Consider the following 19,503-nt stretch of genomic DNA (forward strand, 5'->3'; position numbering starts at 1 on the left):
AGTCGTAATTTCCTCAGGTAAGCAAACTCTAATGCGCATTGCAATTTCTTGTTTGGGGCGTAGTCTTTAATCGGTCTTAAGTTAAACAATCGTACTTCATTTGGCCTAAGAGAATATAATGTAGAAACGACGTACATGCAGCCCTTGTTTAACTTAACCCCTTTTCATTTAATCCCCCTTGAACTCACCTACCCAGCAATTCAACCCCCGTGTAATTCAACACGGTACATGAAATCTATTGTCAAATCAGACTTGCTGAATTATGCTTTAGATTCTTAATCAGGGCATACATAACATAATTTGAAGTTGCGTTAACTTGATTTATTTGCATCTTGAAGCTGGACTTAGTGTTGACTCTCGACTCCCAGTCTTAAACACTGAAAAAAAAGGTGTCACTTTAGAAAACTTTTTATCTACAGAAAGCAGTCAGAGCCTCAAACAGGTTTTGTTTCAATAATTTGCTAAAATTTACACAAGGGCTTGAGCAGGCAAAATGGTATGTTGATGCAAACAAAAATTTTGAAGATAATTTATTTCATTGGCGGATTATTTTTGTTATTGATTTTTTACTGCATTTACATGAAAGTCCTCTTTCTAAGTCACCCCAAATTTGTAACACAAAATAGTGGCGGATCAATAAATTTGACTGAATCTTCAAATCTAGGCCAAAATTTAAATTATAATTCAACGGTTTTGTCTAAAGAGGACAAATTTTAAACTAGTTTTGCAATTAATTTATCAGTTAAAACGTGATTCCAAATTTATTATAAAGAACATTTTCAAAAATGAATTCATGTTAAAACCAGAAGCAATAAGAAAGAAAGGCAGACGATAATTCAAACAAGAAAAGTAAAGAAAATTATCATGGATGGTTCTTTGGGTTATTGGATTTATATCCTAAGTTTACTGCCTCTTATGAATTTAAATATCTGATATGCCGCTTGTCTTTAAAATAAATTATTTAGAAAAAGTTTCTGACGTTGAAACTTAAAATGACCACAATTTTTGCTTCACAGTATATACAAAATATAATTTTGACAAACGGTTACCAATAAACTGGCTCATTATATGTTTATTTATTGTTTTCCATAAGAAAAAACTAGAACTTAATTGATACCTTTACTAAACACACGCAACAAAAACAGGAGTAGAAATAAAAAATACTCTTAGGTGGCTTACAAAACCATACATTTTTCAGAAAGCATTCATGAAACTCCCAGTTGTCTTTAACCAGCCATGAAGTAAAAAAAAAATATATATATATGTAATGATTTTAATTCTTTGAAATTTTAAAACGTAGTTTTCATTAACGTCCTGGTTTTTTGATATTCTATAATCCTAGCAAACCAATTTACTTTAAAAGTATTTCCAAAAATATTTAGTATAGCTATGAAGCATAAATTTTGTTCCTGTTTTTTTAACGTCGCTCTTTACCTTTTATCAGAAAAGCTTTGTTTTTAATTTCGCACGTTTTTTAGGTTTTGAAAATAAACGTTAGACCATAAGCCTATAAAAGGATCGTTTTAAATGTATCAAAGAAGCTATAGATATAAACATGAGCTTGTGCTAAATATTTGTATCATGGTTGCAGCAGTAGCGACAACCTTGTAAAGAGTGAACCACAGCTCTTAGTAACCAAAAGTTTAAAAACACGGTTAGAAAAGAAACTGCCTAGTTAAAAAATGCCATCTGACCCTAATTCAGAAATTGTAACTATTATTAAGGTTTGTCTCAAAAGCGAAAGTTTGGCGCTAAAAGAAATTTATAGCGATTTCAGGAAAGTCGGAAACCGCTCTAAAATGGTGTCAGATCAAAATGAAAAGTATACCACTGGAATCAGAATGATCGGAATCTAAAAAAAGGAAATTACAGTCCCCTCCTTGAACAACATCGAAAATCGCTTTTTTGCATTGGTAGCACTGATCTGTCTCCCTTTTTTTTTTCTTTTTTTTCCTTTTTTTTTTTCTTTTTTTTTTTTTTTTTTTTTTTTTAACACTGCTAGCGGGTAACCAGAGCATCATAGATAGATGTTTAATGGCTCTTTTGAACGGAAATTAAATTTGCTATTGCCCTTTTTAACTGACGAAAAAAAATGTAAGGCAGCTAGCCCCAAAGTCGTCGGATCAAAATTTTGAGATAGCCGTTTTATTCAACATACTTTAAAGGTTTAATAGCTGTGGTTTTGATGATGATAGGACCCTCAATAGTCCCTGGGGAAGGAACTAAACGTGATATCGGGTGTAGTGATAGCGGGCATTTGGTATCGTACGTATCGGTATCAGAAATATTGGTACTGGATTTTATTTTCAATCATGCTTTTGTGCTTTATATCGTGGTTACAGCAGTAGCTGGAATCATGGTTCCAGCAGTAGATGCAACGTAGTAAAGAGCAAACCACAGCCTCTGGTAATTGAAAGTGGAAAAACATATTAAAAAAACAACTGTTGTGAAAAAAATTGCCATCTGACACTAATTCAGGAACGGTAAATACTATTTCGGTTAATTTTTAATGTCAAAGTTTATTTCGAAAATAATTTGGGGTGATTACAAAAATAATCCTGAAATAGATCGAAAATGCTTTCGAATCAAAATTGAAATTGCAAAATCGGAATCGGTAGAGGGTTATAAATTATCTGATCCATGAATATGTCCCCTGAGCATCCGAAATGTGTTACTTTTAGTCAAATTTTTCCCAAATTCTATCTATAATATGTCCATATTATATCCATCTTGATATGTCAAAAAATTAGTGATGCCTCAATCTATTCCACGACACATATCCATGGATTCCATGACATCCTCATTCCTAGATTCCACAACATTCCAAACCCTGGATTTCACGACAGCCAGCAAGTGTTAATTACGTCATAGGGGGTGTCCTAAGCGATGCAGGTGCATACTACGTAATAGGGAATGTTTTCTAAGAGATGCAGGTGCATACTACGTAATAAGGAATGTTTTCTAAGAGATACAAATGCATGTTACGTCATAAGAATTGTTTAGTTATTCAAATTTTACCTAATAGGACGTGTTAGAGTTAACTGGTCAGGAGGGAGATTTCATGAAGACATTTTTTCAAGACATTTTGAAGACATTTTTTCTTCAAGACGTTTTTCAGGAGGCCCTAACCTAACCATCAGGGCTATAGCGTCCAATTCTATTGGGGCCGTAACATCCAATTTTATCAGACCCCAAACCTATCATTCTATTTCATTGGGGGCTTCTAACCTATCCACCAGGGGGCATAAAATCCATTTTTATTGTAGGCCCCTAGCATCCACTTCTATTGGGGCCCTTACATCCAATTTTATTGTGGCCCTTAACCTAACCACCGGGGCGCGAGCATCCAAATTCACTGAGGGGTAACTAGCATCCAATACCATCGGGGGTCTAGCATCCAATTTCATCGGGACCCCTAACCACCGGTGCCCTAGTATACCATTCCATAGGAGCCTTTTAGTATCCAAATCCTTCGGAGGGTCCTGTAGCAACTAATTTAACTCTCAAACTAAAAAAAAAACTCATAAACTTTGCTAAACACAGGGGTCATTGTAATTGGTCTAATTCCCGAAAAATCATTTGGTGCATCTTTTTTTGAAATTGGTTTAACTATCCATTTTTCCAAATGGATGAGTAATCACCAGATTTTGCTATTAGATTAAAAAATATTTAATAAATCGAATTTAGCTAAATTTAACCCTATTCTATCTTTATTATTGGACTAATTTTCTAAATTGCGATGATGTGGATGTTGTTACAGAATCTTTCTTAAAAAAATTCCGCCCGGCTTTCGATGATAGTTGTCCCGTGGTTAAAATTCGTTCAAGTAAATATAATGTCCAGAAGCAACCGTGGATAGCACCAGGTCTACTCAAATCCATCTGGGTTAAAAATCAGTTGCTTAAGTTATTTTTGGCGGACCCGTCTGAATAAAGAAAAAATCCAATTTAAGAATTATAAAAATTGTCTAACTAAAATAGTTCGTGGAGCTAAGAAAAGTTATTATTTTGAGGCATTTTGAAATATTTCGAATTCTCCTAAGAAGACCTGGCAACTAATTAATTCTTGTCGTTGTCAAAACTTGCCTTCAAAGAGTCCTATAATTTAGCAGGACGAATTATAAGAGACGATGTTCATTTTGCGGATTGCCTTATTGATCACTTTGCTTCAATTGGAGAGGTTGTGACAGAAAGATCGCACAAAGGAACTTCTAATAGTAATGATGTATTTATAAAGTATTTACCGAGTTCATCAGATATATCCATATTTTGACTCCTGTAACGGAAGGTGAACGGTTGAATATATTTGCATTGCTGAAAAAAAGCGATTCTAAAGGACTTGATAGATCTTCGGCTAATATTGTCAAGGTTATTATGCCTAGTATTAGTAGAATTATGTGTCATTTAATTAACCTTACATTTTCAACAGGAACGTTCCCAAGTTAAAAAAAATGCTAAGATAATTCCGTTGCATAAAGGGGGGAATTCTGTGAGCCCTACTAATTACAGGGAAAGTTAATTACAGGAAAGCTTTTTTTACAATAGTTCTTGGACTTGCGGCAATTTTTCAGTAAATTTCGGTTTGGTTTTCGGAAGGAACATTCTACCAAGCATGCACTTCTTGTCATGCTGCCGTATATTCATGAATTTTGAGATAAAAGGCTTCTTGCTCCAACACTATTCATGGATTTAGAAAAAACTTTCGACACAATTTGCCAAGAAATATTGGTGTACAAGTTAAATAATTGTGGTATTCGAGGCCCAGCCCTGCATTTTGTGAAATCATATTTACATAGTCAGTATCAGGTAACGCAAATTCATCATTCCTTGTCTGTGTCTCGTCATCACTCAGAAAAGGATGGTGTTCCACAGGGGTCCATACTTGGTCCCTTGCTATTCCTGATTTATATTAATGATTTTGCAACTCTTCTAATGGGGTAAGTCTATACATTTGTTTGCTGATGATACAAGTGCAACTGTTGCTGGAGAGTCTACAGATAATTTGAAGCAAAAGATTAAAGGAGTTTTAGCAGCATTGATTCACTGGTTACAAGCTAATTGGTTGTCACTAAACGTAGCTAAAACAGAATCCATGGTTTACAGCCGCATTTATAAAGAACTTATTGAAGCTGACAAAGTGAGTGTTGAAGGCCTATATATAAACATTGAAAGAGTAAGTTCGATCCAGTACCTTGGTGTGGAGATTGATTATGATCTTTCGTTTAAAGGCCATTTTGGTCGTCTTCGAATTAAATCAGCACAGGGAGTTGGAGTCATATATAGGTTGCAACATTTTTCCGTTATAAAATATTAAGATTGTTATATTTTTCTTTAGTTCATCCCCATTTATCATATTGTCCCATTGTTTATCTGGCTACATTTAAAACCCATCTTAAACCGTTACAATTTGTGAAAAACAGGGCTCTAAGGATTTTACATAAGTATCTGCCATCACCTTCGTCATACCCTGGTAAGACAACGACAGAAACTCTTTATTTCTCAATGCATATCCTTCCTATTTTTTGTCTATGGAATCTTTCTTAAGTACTTTCTTAATTGAAGTATGACCGTCAAATGCTCCCAGCTTATTTTCAGTCCATTCACATGCTTGGGAGTAAGGACGAACTTCATCATTATGAGACTCGACATAAAGACCAGCGAATTTCTTCTCGATTTATAACGGAGCGATCAATATTTTCACCAAGGAACATGGTAACACGCTCATGGAGAAATTTTTACGCTGTATATGATAATAGTAAATCATTTATCGTATTCCGGAATGAAGTTCAAAGTTTTTTAATTTCATTTTTCTTTTTTTTTTAATTCATCGTCTCTGATTGCTCATGATGTCATTCTCCGTGTATATTTATTTGATAGTTTTTTTGTTGTGATTTTTTTTTTATCATTCTGCTTTGTGTGATTGGCCGTGGACTTGGTTTTTCGATCTTCAACTAGTTTTATTTATGTTGTAAACATTGATAGGATTACCATAATCACGATCATTGCCTTTCCGTGTTGACCCGGTGTAGGCCATTTTATTTGCTATGTGTACTCTATTAATAAATCGAACATGAACTTTAAATTATGTTTTGTCATAATCATCAAGGGACTAGATTACCCACTGAGCCAAAAAGAGTTGCTTGAACAATAGCCAACAAAGGGATTATTTCACAATAAAATAATTATCTTAGTTTCAATTTGAAAATGTTTTACTCAGTTGCTGTGATGTTCTCGTCGAAGTAAATATAAAAGGTTCTTTTCCCTAAATGGATCATTTGCGACAATTATACTGTATAAATATTGGTGTTGGTTTTATTTATTTTTAGTTCAGTGTTTTTTCCTTTTTATCTTTGTTTCTTTTGTGCTGAGGACGTCTAAATTGCATACAGGCAAAATATCCGCCTTGTTTTAGTCTTTCATCTTTTTTCTTTACTGGCCACAGTCATGTTTGTTTCTTTTCATTGAGTTTCACCTCTCTTTGTTGTTTTTTCTTTGTCATGGCTGGCCAATTTGGCTAAAGAACTTTCAATGTATATGAGGAAGGGCTTGGTCGGTCATCTGGTTTAGAAGAACTGTTTCCAAGTCGCTGTGGCTTTAGAACATTAAAAGATTGCAGGATTTACGATTGGACAAAATGGTCTTCAACAAACAGTTGAATGTCAGCAATCTCCTACACGATTCTGGTCTTGCATATTCCACATTGTTAAGTTGACGTTACTGTTTTTCTCCGTTCTCGGGAATAATTTTTCTCACGTCGCTTTCAAACTTCTTACTACTTTCACTATGAGACTGGCTCAGCTTACTTGCAATTATGTCTTCTATTTTAGTCTCCACTTCGGCTAGGGATCATTTGTTTGCAACTTCAATTCCTAAGTTCGAAATTCTACTATTTATGTTCACTAGTTCTTGCTGGAGGTTTTCTAAAAACTCATTAAACGAGGTAGTCACAGCTTCTGAGACAGTTGTTTCAATTAGCTTTTGGGTGGTGTTTGAACCTAAGCTGGTTTTTCCACTGACCTAACAACCCGGGCAAATCCATTCATATGTGAAACAATTAACCATTTATCAGAACACTGCATATTCTGACTTTAATATCCCGATAAAATCTATGCATAACTATTTGTCACAGCCGTCACATGATAAGACCAAGACTGTTCATCAAGTTCAACTTTACAGCTATCTCATTCATCCTTGCCCTTTTTAGAAATTACATGGATTCTCTTATTGTTTGTTTTGGGTGGCATTTTAAGCTATAGACAAGATGGATAATGGTAATATTCTTTGAGTTTTGAATTCTCTGCAAAAAGCAGGTTGTTACATTCAGAGCTAACTAAGCAATGGAAGCATTGATCTCTGCTGTCCTGATCCCCAGAGTTTAATAGATTTTAATCCCAGCGGGTAGAGTGATACTTGTGGAGATGACCAGCCCTATTTTGCTGGCTTAGTCAGTAAATTGACACTAGGATGCAGACTTTTGGCTGGATTTCTAAATTTACCAAAAAGAAAATTATATTGGCAAACAAATATAACGTACTGGCAATCTTGCAACGGCAACAGCAATCCAGCGGCGTTTGAATTCGAAATATGAAGACGTTGAAATAGGTTAGTAGCTTTGATTGTTGATTGTCAACTGAATTAAACTTATAGTTAATCAGTTAGAAAAAAAATAAAACACCGAGGTTTTGGTGTTTTATTATTATTAGATAACACTTTAGGATCCAAAAGTGACACTAGGTTTAGAAAAACGTCTGTGATTCACAATTTGAGGCAATAATCCTCAATTCAAATTTCAAAATAACACATGGGTTGGTTGATCAACAACAAATTAACTTAATTAACAAGAGGTGGCCAAGGATGAAATATATAAATGTAAATAGGGTAATTCCCCTATTGCTCAGCCAGTTATCCTTATATTATTTTTTTCCATATAGGCCTAGGCCTATAATGTTTGCCTAAGGTTTTTTTCTAAATATAAACTATACTATTTTCTGTTAACCTTTGATGACCTTTAAAAATGTCTGAGTTATAAAAGTGAAACCTTGCAAAATAGATCTTGAGCATAATTGAAGCACAACAAAATTGTTTTCAGATTCATAATTTTGCACAATTCCATTTTATAAGGTTTTAAAGATATGCAAATACATTTCCTAAATTTTGAAGGAAAAAAAACACATAAATATGGCTCAGAATTCCACTCAAATAACAGGAGTTGCATTTTCAGAACTAAAGGCAGAGAAAAAGCAACTAGTAACTGAAAATTAAGGTAAAATGTTGTTTTGTCAACATTTCAATAGGTATAGACCTGTCATATAGGCAAATTTCAGGGCCCTCTAGAGGAAGAAAGAGTAGAGGTGGGTTCTTTAAAATACCTTACTGGGACATAGGCTACTTTAGCCTGTAGACCTGTCCCTGAAAGTTTCATTTCCCTAACCTAAACCCTTTCCAAGATAGCAAGAAGTCAATTAACTAGAATTCTACCAAAAAGCTATTTCTAGAAGCATGTCCATTTCTGTTTAACCTTCCTCCTCCATGGGGCATACTAAAAATGTGTAAAGTGGACAGGGTTTTGAAGCCAAGGGAAAAATTTGGGTTGTGCAATATGAATGAAATTATATATTAAATATTAATTCCAGTCATCACTGGTAAGTTCTGTGTAGTAGCCTAGGAAGTCAAAAGAATATTAAAAAACTCACACATCCATTAATGCAAATACCCAAGATGGTTCACTTTTACTTTTGAGTTTGGAAGGCAGTACAACATCCAATTATGTTTACAGGTAACTTTACCTATAGAGCAAAGTGTACAAGTCCATGAACCCTGAAGGCAGCAGGGCAAGGTTTGTATTCTATAATTATAATAACAATTCAACCAATCAGAACACAGACTTCACCCTGCTGCCCATGGGGCTCTAGGACTAATATGCTTTGCTCTATAGATAATGTTATGTATAAGCAAAATCAGATGTTGCACTGGGTAGTTTAAACTTGAAAGTGAACCATCTTGGATATTCACATTACCCAATAGATGCATCAGTTTTTTAATTATCTTTCAACTTCCAACTATACAAAAATTACCAGTGATAACTAAAATTAGTAATTAAAATAGCCTAATTTCATTCACATTGTACAACCCCAACTTTTCCCTCAGCTTCAAAATTCTGCCCACTTAATGCATTTTTATTTCCACTTTATGCATTTTTAGTTTGCTCCATGGAGGAGGAGGGTCAACCAAAAATGGATGCACTTCTAGAATTAGCATTTCTTCTAAACTGGAAACTATGTTAAACTATAGTGGGTATATATAGCTGCATATATTAAACTAGTTATACTATAGTGAAACTATAGTATGGAAACTATGCTGCTTTGTAGCATAGTTTCCAGTTTAGAAAGCTTGTGATGAAACTAAACAATTACCAGCTATCCCCTTGTCCAAGAGTTATACTACTCTTCCTAGAAGGAAACAGAGTACAGTTCTTGAAACTACATTCAGGTATTAAGTAGCCTTTTTGCTTGTATGATTCCTAAAAGTACATCATTTTATCTTGTCCATATACCCCCCCCCCCACTTGTGTGCAAGTAATTCCTATAGCTTTGCCCAAGCCTGGCTATGTTTAGACTACTCTTATGAATTTTTAAAAGCATAACAATTAGAAAAATTGAACAATAGCAGCTCTCCGGAAAGAGACCTACATGTATAAATAGTCATATTTTTAGATTGCCAATTTTAGACACTTCAACAAGCTAATGGTACAATTTTGTTTCTTGTTTGTTTTGTTTATAGCCTAAGACTACATAAAAAGAAGGGGGGTGGGAATGAATTTTCAAAATTTCTGGCCAGATGTTCTGGTTAAAAAGTATCTATCCTATATATAGACAGCAGGTTCATAGCTCATAATTGTGGACACTATGTATATAGGGTTAAATATTTGTGATTGACTGATAATTAGGTCTAAACCCATTGGGATTGGCTGATTATAATCTTGGAAAACATCTGGTCTTTCAAAATTTAAAATTGGACATAAGTTAGATATAGGCCTACACTATAGTTTATATACATACAATTATTCTGTTACACTGCAATTCACATAGATTAAGGCCATCCAAGGTTGACTGTGTCTTTCATTAGGCTATGTTGTTAAAACTTTAAGATCATGTACCAAAGATTACATTAAATTACCAACATTAAATTGCAGCTTGGAGCAATGTAAGGATTTCTCCTTGTTAAGTTCCAGAATGATGACTTGAGTTGTTTGAAGTTCTTTAGTGACTGGGTACAGTTGGATTATCAGTTGCATCCAGTTGAGTTTTACTCTGGAGGACCACTCAACATCTAGCCTTTGTTTGAAAATATCAACTGATTCAGTAGTAGCTGTTTTTTCAGATAGCTTGTTCAAATTGTTGACAATTTGTGAGAAATAGAATTGAGTGTAGACTCTGGATATGGTGGACTGTTTGAAAAGTTTCAGGTGATGATCTTTATTTCTTGAATTGGGACCAACAGTAGAGATTAATGCTGGGAGAGTATTAGCCCTCATCAACTTATAGGCTAGAATGACATCCTCTCTATTTTTTGTGTAAACAAGTGTAGTGATGACTGGAAGATTTTGCTCATTATTTACAGAGAACAGTGGGTGGCCTATGAAAAAATACGAGCATAAGGATTCATTTGGCCAAAGTGAATGATATGGTGCTTGGCAACATTGAATTCAAAAGTGAAGTCTTGATCCCTTGACCAAGGAGTCCAAAATTATTTTCAGGAAGGGGTTTTGAAGTTTGGAAGGATATTGTGTCTCAGAGCTCTTATATTAAATGTCAACCTTATCTGGTGAAGGGTGTGTTGGGGGGGGGGAACCTAAACTGTTGGAAAATGCTTAGAGTGGAGTGATCGGGATGAAGCTTGGTGGGGAAAATAAGCACAAGTCCTAGATACAGGATTGACGTAACTGTAACGGATCTGCTCTCTTTGGGGGAATTGGGGTGGTGGTGGTTAATTCCAAAAATTAGAAAAAATGAGCTATTTTTAACTTGCGAAAGAGTGATCATATCTTGATGAAATTTCATTTTTAGAAGGACCTCAAAACTACGATCTCTTATTTTTTATCCCGACCGGGTCCAGTGTTAGTAGGGGTGGGGCCGAAAATTTTGGAAAACGCTTAAAGCGGAGAGATTAGGATGAAATTTGGTGGAAAGAATAAGCACAAGTCCAAGATAGGTGACTCACATAACCGGACCGGATCCGCTCTCTTTGGTGGAGTTTGGGGAGGGAAGTAATTCGGAAAAATTAGAAAAAATGAGGTAGTTCTAACTTACAAACGGGTGACCAGATCTTAATGAAATTTGATTTCGAGGATGATTTTTTGCTTTAAAACTCTCATTTTAAATCCCAACCAGATCCGGTGACAGTGAAGGGAGTTTGAGGGGGGAAGCCGGAATTCTTGGAAAACGTGAAATCGAGGTATCTTACGAATAGGTAATCGGATCTCAATGAAACTTGATATATAGAAGAATGTTATGTCTCAGATGCTCCATTTTCAATTCGAATCGGATCTGAGGACATAGAGGGTTGGAGGGGGGAAACAGAAATCTTAGAAACCGGAAATCTTGGAAAACAGTTAAAGTGGAGATATCGGGATGAAAATTGATGAGAAGAATAAGCACACGTTCTAGATACGGGATTGACATAATTGGTACGGATCCGTTCTCTTTTGGGGAGCTGAGGGTTGTTAATATGGAAAAGTTGGAAAAATTGAGGTATTTTTTGCTTGAGAACGGGTGACCGGATCTTAATGAAATTTGATATTTAGAAGGAACTCATGTCTCAGAGCTCTTATTTCAAATCCCGACCAGATTTGTTGACATTGGGGGGAGCTGGAGGGGGAAACCATAAATCTTGGAAAATGCTTATAAATGTCATAGATACGTGACTGACGTAACCGGACTGGATCCGCTCGGGAGTAAGATGGTGGGGTTCAGTGCTTTGGCAAGTTTGGTGGTTCTGGACGTGCTAGGACGATGAAAATTGGTAGGCGTGTCAGGGAGCTGCACAAATTAACTTCATAAAGTCGTTTTGTCCGATTTGAACATCTGGGGGGCTGAAGGGAGAGGGAAAATTGAGGTATCTTTACCTTGCGAGTGAGTGATCGGATCTTAATGAATTTTGATATTTAGAAGGACATCGGGACTCGGAGCTCTTATTTTCAATCCCGACCGGCATTAAGCCTCTAATTTTCCTTTTAAAGCAATCTATTGATTCTTAGAATTTTGCTAAAGCTCATACCATATGAGCTCTTGGCTCTTGGCTCTTCCGACCTCGTCACAAGTGCCATATGAGCTCTTAGCTCTTTTTTTGTTCAGTTATCATTTCAGTTTTATTTTTGCTTTATCTTACTTGCAGATGCGGTTCTAGAGATATCACTTCTATAAAACACATACAGTCTTAGCTCATCAATGTTCGGTACCCAGAGCGTCAATTGGAGGAGGAATTAGTCCTCCTTGTAAATTTTGATTGAAGCACTTATTGGGAAATGATCCTTTTTGGTATATTCACGAAAGAAAATAAAAAAAAATATTTGCAATCCTAGATTTTGAAAAATTCATCCCCCTCCCCTCACTGCATTTTTGTGAATAAACATAACTGATAGTTCGTTTTTCATAGAAGCTTTTTAATATACCAAATGAATTCCTTTACTTAGCTGGGTAAAATGTAAAAACACTACTTGGTAGACAATGCATGGCCTTTAAGAATGATTAAATAAAAAAAAACAAGTTTTTCAACTGATTGTAAGGAGCGACATTAAAACTTAAAACGAGCAGAAATTACTTCGTATATGAAAGGAGCTGCTTCCTCATCAACGCCCCGCTCTTTACGCTAAAACTTGACTCTTTCTCTCAACTCTTTTTTTAAAACAGTAAAAACCTTTAGCGTAAAGAGCGGGGTGTTGATGAGGAAGCAGCCCCTTTCATATACGAAGTAATTTCTGTTCGTTTTAAGTTTTAATGTCGCTCCTTACTTTCAGTTGAAAAAACTTGTTTTTTTATTTATTTAATTTCTGAACGTTTTTGAATCAATGTAGTTCTTGATTTTGGCTCTCCACAGAGGAATAATTAAAACGAAATTTGCATATTTATTTTTTTTTGGCTAAATGACTTTCTCATAATTTTGATCGAATGATTTTGGGAAAAAAAGAGTGGGGGAGGAAGCCTTGTTGCCCTCCAATTTTTTGGTTAATTAAAAAGGCAACTAGAAATTTTAATTTTGTACTAAACTTTTTATTCGTAAAAGATATACGTAACTTATAAATTAGCTTACGTAAAGAACTTTTTATTCTCATGTTTTTATTACATATATGAGAGGGTTCGCCCCCTCGTCAGTACCTCTCTCTTTACACTAAATCTTAAATTGTGTCCCAATTAATTAAGAATGACCCCTGAATCACAAAAGCTGTAGAATAAATAGTTGACATTACTAAATATACTTTAGCATAAAGACTGAGGAATTAGGAGGAGTTGAGCCCCTCATATGGGTAATAATTTCTGTTCTTTTTAAGTTTTAATGCTGCTCCTTACTTCCAGCTGAAAAAAACTTTTTCATATTTATTTTTTCATTGTTTTGTTTTTTAAATAATGCTAGTAAATCCTGCGCTCCCTTCATGGAAATTTTCTTCCCCTATGACAAATTCCTTGATGGAATGTTCCCCCAGCATATACCCCTCTTCTCAACCCCTCCCCCCAACCAAAAAATCCTCCTGAAAAAGCCTGTACACTTCCCAATAACCATTACTATATGTAAGCACTGGTCAAAGTTTGTAACTTGTATCCCCTCCCAAGGGGACTGTGGGGGAGTAAGTCATCCCCAAAGACATAGTTAAAAGGTTTTTCGACTATGTGGAACAAAACGGCTATCTCAAAATTTTGATCCGTTGACTTTGGGAAGATAATTAGCGTGGGAGGGGGCCTAGGTGCCTTCCAATTATTTTTGTCACTGAAAAAGGGCACTATAACTTTTCATATCCGTTAGAAGGAGCCCTCTTGCAACATTCTAGGACAACTGGGTCGATACAATCACCCCTGGGAAAAAAAACAAACAAACAAATAAACACGCATCTGTGATCTGCCTTCTGGCAAAAAATGTAAAATTCCACATTTTTGTAGATAGGAGCTCGAAACTTCTACAGTAAGTTTCTCTGATACGCTGAATCTGATGGTGTAATTTTCGTTAAGATTCTATGACTTTTAGGGGTTTTTTACCCTATTTTCTAAAATAACGCACATTTTCTCAGGCTCGTAACTTTTGATGGATAAGACTAAACTTGATTAAACTTATATATTTAAAACCAGCATTAAAATGCGATTCTTTTGATGTAGCTATTGGTATCAAAATTCCATTTTTTAGAGTTTTGGTTACTATTGAGCCGGGTCGCTCCTTACTACAGTTCGTTACCACGAACTGTTTGATATGACTGAAACACAAGAATGAAAGGATTCTTGGAAGGTAAAATTAAAGAAGAAGGTAACAAGTTAAAAGTAAATACGAGCCCTGGAAAAAGTAACCAAGACTCTAGAAAAAGAAACCTTTATAACATTTAGGACATTTCCACAGTTGAATTTTTATCCTAATTCTAAATACATCTAATTCTGTAAATTATTTCATGTTATTAATGTCATGTCGTAAAATTATATTAATAATTAATTAAATTAATTTTATTCATATTTTTATTATAGATAATAATTATATTATAATAACAATTTATTGAATAAAGCAATAATTACTCACTAAATTAAAACCCATATAAAGAAAAGAGCCTGAAACATCTGCCTCGTTTTGGAAAAAAAAGGAAACATCACCAAAAAGGAAAGGGGTTGTAATAAAATTCAAATAATGCATTCAGCACATGAGAGACACTTACTGTTGAGCAGGGTTTTGCCATTTTTAATAAATCCCATCCCTTTTAACACAGATTTTCATCATTGAGTACACTTTCCCATATATATATATATATATATATATATATATATATATATATATATATATATATATATATATATATATATATATATATATATATATATATATATATATATATATATATATATATATATATATATATATATATATATATATATATATATATATATATATATATATATATATATATATATATATATATATATATATATATATATATATATATATATATATATATATATATATATATATATATTTATTGTGCAATGACAAAGCCAAAAACAGTCAGTCAATCCATGTGCCAATATTGTAAAACTTTTTTTGGTTTTTTAAAAGTGTCTTTTATCATCAATAAATCATTGTTCTGAGATTTCTTAATCAGATTTTCCATAATTTTTTTTTAGAATTTGAAGATCCTCTACCAAATGATGATAAAAATCTGTTTGGATGTACAAACCCTAGTTTGTTACGTATGGAGGGTGGTGATCTTGTAAATTTTTTTCAAGACGTATCTACCAAGCTCGAACCCAATTGCAACACTGTTAAACTGGAGCCAAATGTTAACCTGGACCGTCGTATACTTACTGGTATGTATTCTGGTATGCTTAGGAGGTCAAATCAAAATAATAAATTTGGAGGTTGGAATGGTCTAAGCTAATCATTTTTGTTTTCCAAAATTTGATTCTTGAGAAAAATTCAAATAAAAACTTTTTGGTCTTGTTTAAATACTTTTCTAACATTCTAGGAATGTGCTATACAATTTATCGTTTTTAGCTAACAATTTAAACTATATAAAGGATGCCAACAATAATAGTGATATGTGTTTTTAACTTTTTAACAGGATGGTTTTATTAATGACAGTTGAGATACACATAATATCAACAACAATTTTGCATCAAAGAATCAGAAAGTGATTTATTGTATTTATGGAATTCTTAAAATAGCAGAAGTGAACATAAATATCCAGGGGAAAATTAAAGATAAATTTATAAAGCTCTCATGAAATTCTCAAAAGTAATCACTTTTTATACTTTTTAAGATGCAATTTGGATTCTTTGTTTAACACAAGCAAGGTTAGTTGTCTCCAAAACACTAGTAATTAAAAGGAAACATAAAATTTCCTTGTTGACAAAGGTGGGAGATTGCAAGTCTCCAATACAGGGTTTTCAACGATGGTAAAGTCAATTATTTAACTTCAATTACCGTCTTATTTTGCGTTGTCAGTAGCCTTTTCATTGAAATTATCGAAAGTAAAAATCATTACAGGGCTAAATTTGACAAAATTTTTCTAAATATAACCCTAAATTTATAAGTATCATCGAGCTGAAGTCTTAGGATGATAGAGAATGTTCTCTTCGGTTTAAGAATACCCTATGGTAAAAAAAAATTATAACAAATATGTGTAACAAGCTATGTTTTCGCACCAACTAAAACCATATTTGACATAATTTGATCAGGTAAATTGAATGTCATTTTTTTCTTTTTTTGTTCAGCTTGAGCCATACCAACATAATTTTAGCATTGAAATCTTACTTGTCTGGAGTTCTAGACCTGGCTTTTTTTTTTATCGGAAATATTTTGCATCTTCTCATGCGATTTTCCATCTTCTCATGCGATAGATGGTGCTAGTTTCTAATAATTGCTTGATGGGAAGCTATTCTTTGGCTTATGTAATTGTGAGTGGTTCTTTGGCTGTTAATTGAGCCAATAGGCTAGTGAGATTGCTACGCCATCATTCACAATGCGTAGATTCAAAAACAGAGTAAAGGTACTGTGTCTTCAAAGAATTTTTAGGGTGGGTCATGTGTTTCCATGACTATTTTTTGCTGTCAATTGAGTGAAGCATAATATTAATTAGGTAAGTTAGGAAGTAGAGCATAATACTTCCTTTATATTACAAAGTACTTTATTATATTGCATACATTGAATTTGAACAATTATTTAAGTTGCAAATATGAACAAAATGACATGATCAGAAACATACCGTTCATATATAAACATATCACAAGGTTAAGAAGCGTTTATTATGAGAGAATTATATAAGACGTTCTGCAGTTGAAAAAAAAAAATCGGTTCACTGTACCTCTAAAACTTTCAGTGGGCTTTCTTTAATAAGTTATCATATTTTTAAAGCAATGATTTTTCAGGTCAACTTTACCTATAAAGTTTTAAATATGTTTTCTTTGACGTGTTACTGTAAATGTTTTGCTACATAACATAGTCATTATGCAGAAATTATTTAATTGATTAATCCTTGGTATGCCGTAAAAATTACCTAGCCGAAAATAACATGTCGTTATTTTATGTTTTGGAATAAAAGCATATACAAGGCATGCTTTTTTCTCTTATGTAGTTAATGTTGTTATCCCATAGTGCCTACTTACTTGTTGGAAGTACTAGGTTTAGTCGATGTTTCTCTTCTATGTAATATGCTTTTCCCTCCTTCTGTCATACAAGTTTTCCATAATTCATAGTTAGCATTAAGCGTATAGTGAATGATATAAGGAATATTAGAAAATGGCCCTTATTTTGTTTGCCATTGATTTAGAAAAAATAATTCATATTGCTTGATTATTATTATTATTGGGTATTGGCAAAAATACATTGACTTTTGGCTATAAGGGTAGCCGAGAGTCCATTGCTTCTTTAATTTGTTTTGAAAGTTCTTAAGCCGAACTGGCCAGACATGACAATAAACAACCAAGAGAGATAAAACTCTACCAAAAGAAAACTTCAAACGAGACGACGGCCAGTAGAATTTAAAGACTAAAACAACGCGGATATTTGAAAGAAAATTAAAAGAAAACTAATCTAAAAACAAATAAAAACCACCACCAATATGCGTGGTGGTTTTTATTTGTTTTTAGATCAGTTTTCTTTTAATTTTCTATCTTGTGCTGAAGACGCCTTGTTTGGATACAGGCGAAATATCCGCGTTGTTTTAGTTTTTCAATTCTACTGGCCGTCGTCTCATTTGAAGTTGTTTTTTTTTTGTAGAGTTTTATCTTTCTTGGTTGTTTATTAATTTGTTTTAAGGGGAATTCCTTCTTTTGTTTGTTTTATTTGAGTGTATCATGATATTTATTTTATCGTCGTTGATACTGGGAATTTCAAATGATAAATGTTCTGGTGAGAAATTTTGATAGGGGCAAAATTAGCCCCTAATTTGATAGGGGCTAATTAGTTTGAAGCTTGTTATTATTAATTGGGTTTGACCTTTGTGTTTTTTTGGCGACTAGATTGTAACCTGGCTTGATACTGTTGGGTTCTACATTTTGTAACAATACTTCTTTTCTATAGATTATGTAGGTACAGAAAAGAGTCATAGGTCATTCCTTAGTTGGACAAATATCTCTTTTTTTTTTCTATTAAAACCTGATATGTTTCAGGGATTTCTTTTTGTTGCAATTCCTGTTTGAAAATATCAAGCAAACAGGACCCAATTTTAACACGTAGCACAATTCTTCAATTTATTTTTCATTAGATAATGTATATTTGTTTATTTCTGATTAATCTAATTATATTCTATTTCTGGTTCAATGTTTACAAATGAGTGATTTCAATAGTTTTCATAGAGAAGTTCGATATTTTGAGCAGGTAATATACATAGTAATGGTTGATCAAAGGAATAATTATTATAGGAAAGAATACATCGTCAATATCTGTAAAAAGTACTCTTTGTGAAGTAATAACATACAGATGAAGTTTCCTGTTTATTTTTGTCTAAAATTTAAGCGATTTTCTGTGTCATGTAAATTTACATATAAATTCGATTGAACAATTAGGTTATAAGATAGTTTGTCTTCTGTTAGTAGAAAATATCCAAACCTAGTTTGCTTTTGTTTGTTGGGGCCTGAGACGTGGCCCCCTTCCAACCCTGCTTCCCCCTTCCAACCCTGTTTCCCCCTTCCAACCCTCTACGTCCTCGGATCCGATTCGAATTGAAAATGGAGCATCTGAGACATAAGATTCTTCTATATATCAAGTTTCATTGAGATCCGATCACCCATTTGTAAGATACCTCGATTTCACGTTTTCCAAGAATTCCGGCTCCCCCCTCCAACTCCCTTCAATGTCACCGGATCTGGTCGGGATTTAAAATGAGAGTTTTAAAGCACAAGATCCTTCTAGAAATCAAATTTCACTAAGATCTGATCACTCGTTCGTAAGTTACAACTACTTCATTTTTTATAATTTTTCCGAATTACTCCCCCCCAACTCCACCAAAGAGAGCGGATCCGGTTCGGTTATGTCAGTCGCCTATCTTGGACTTGTGCTTATTGTCTCCACCAAGTTTCATCCTGATCTCTCAGCTTTAAGCATTTTCCAAGATTTTCGCCCTCCCCCTATTGACACTGGACCCGGTTGGGATAAAAAAAATAAGAGATCAGAGTTTCAAGGTCCTTCTAAATATGAGATATTTATATCTAAATAAGATACGGTCACTCTTTCGCAAGTTAAAAATACCTCATTTTTCCTGATTTTTTAGAATTACCCCCCACCCCCCCCGCTCCCCCAAAGAGAGTAGATCCGTTCCGGT

General features: G+C 34.0%; 2 protein-coding genes across 2 annotated transcripts in view; one reads left to right on the top strand and one right to left on the bottom strand.

Annotated features, from left to right (window-relative positions):
* Positions 1-215: 215 nt before the first annotated feature.
* Positions 216-19,503, bottom strand: part of LOC136040148 (zinc finger protein 501-like) — a 59,496-nt gene continuing 40,208 nt past the window's right edge. The window contains exon 3 of the transcript XR_010620632.1: positions 216-377. The gene's annotated coding sequence lies outside the window, so the exon portion shown is untranslated. The remainder of the gene's footprint in view (positions 378-19,503) is intronic.
* The window catches only part of LOC136040149 (zinc finger protein OZF-like), a 40,382-nt gene continuing 28,457 nt past the window's right edge, over positions 7,579-19,503 (top strand). The window contains exons 1-2 of the mRNA XM_065724263.1: positions 7,579-7,601; positions 15,368-15,550. Of these exons, the coding sequence (XP_065580335.1) occupies positions 15,436-15,550 (115 nt within the window). The 5' untranslated portion in view covers positions 7,579-7,601; positions 15,368-15,435. The remainder of the gene's footprint in view (positions 7,602-15,367; positions 15,551-19,503) is intronic.

This window comes from Artemia franciscana, chromosome 20 (assembly GCF_032884065.1).
Source record: "Artemia franciscana chromosome 20, ASM3288406v1, whole genome shotgun sequence".
Lineage (NCBI taxonomy): Eukaryota > Metazoa > Arthropoda > Branchiopoda > Anostraca > Artemiidae > Artemia > Artemia franciscana.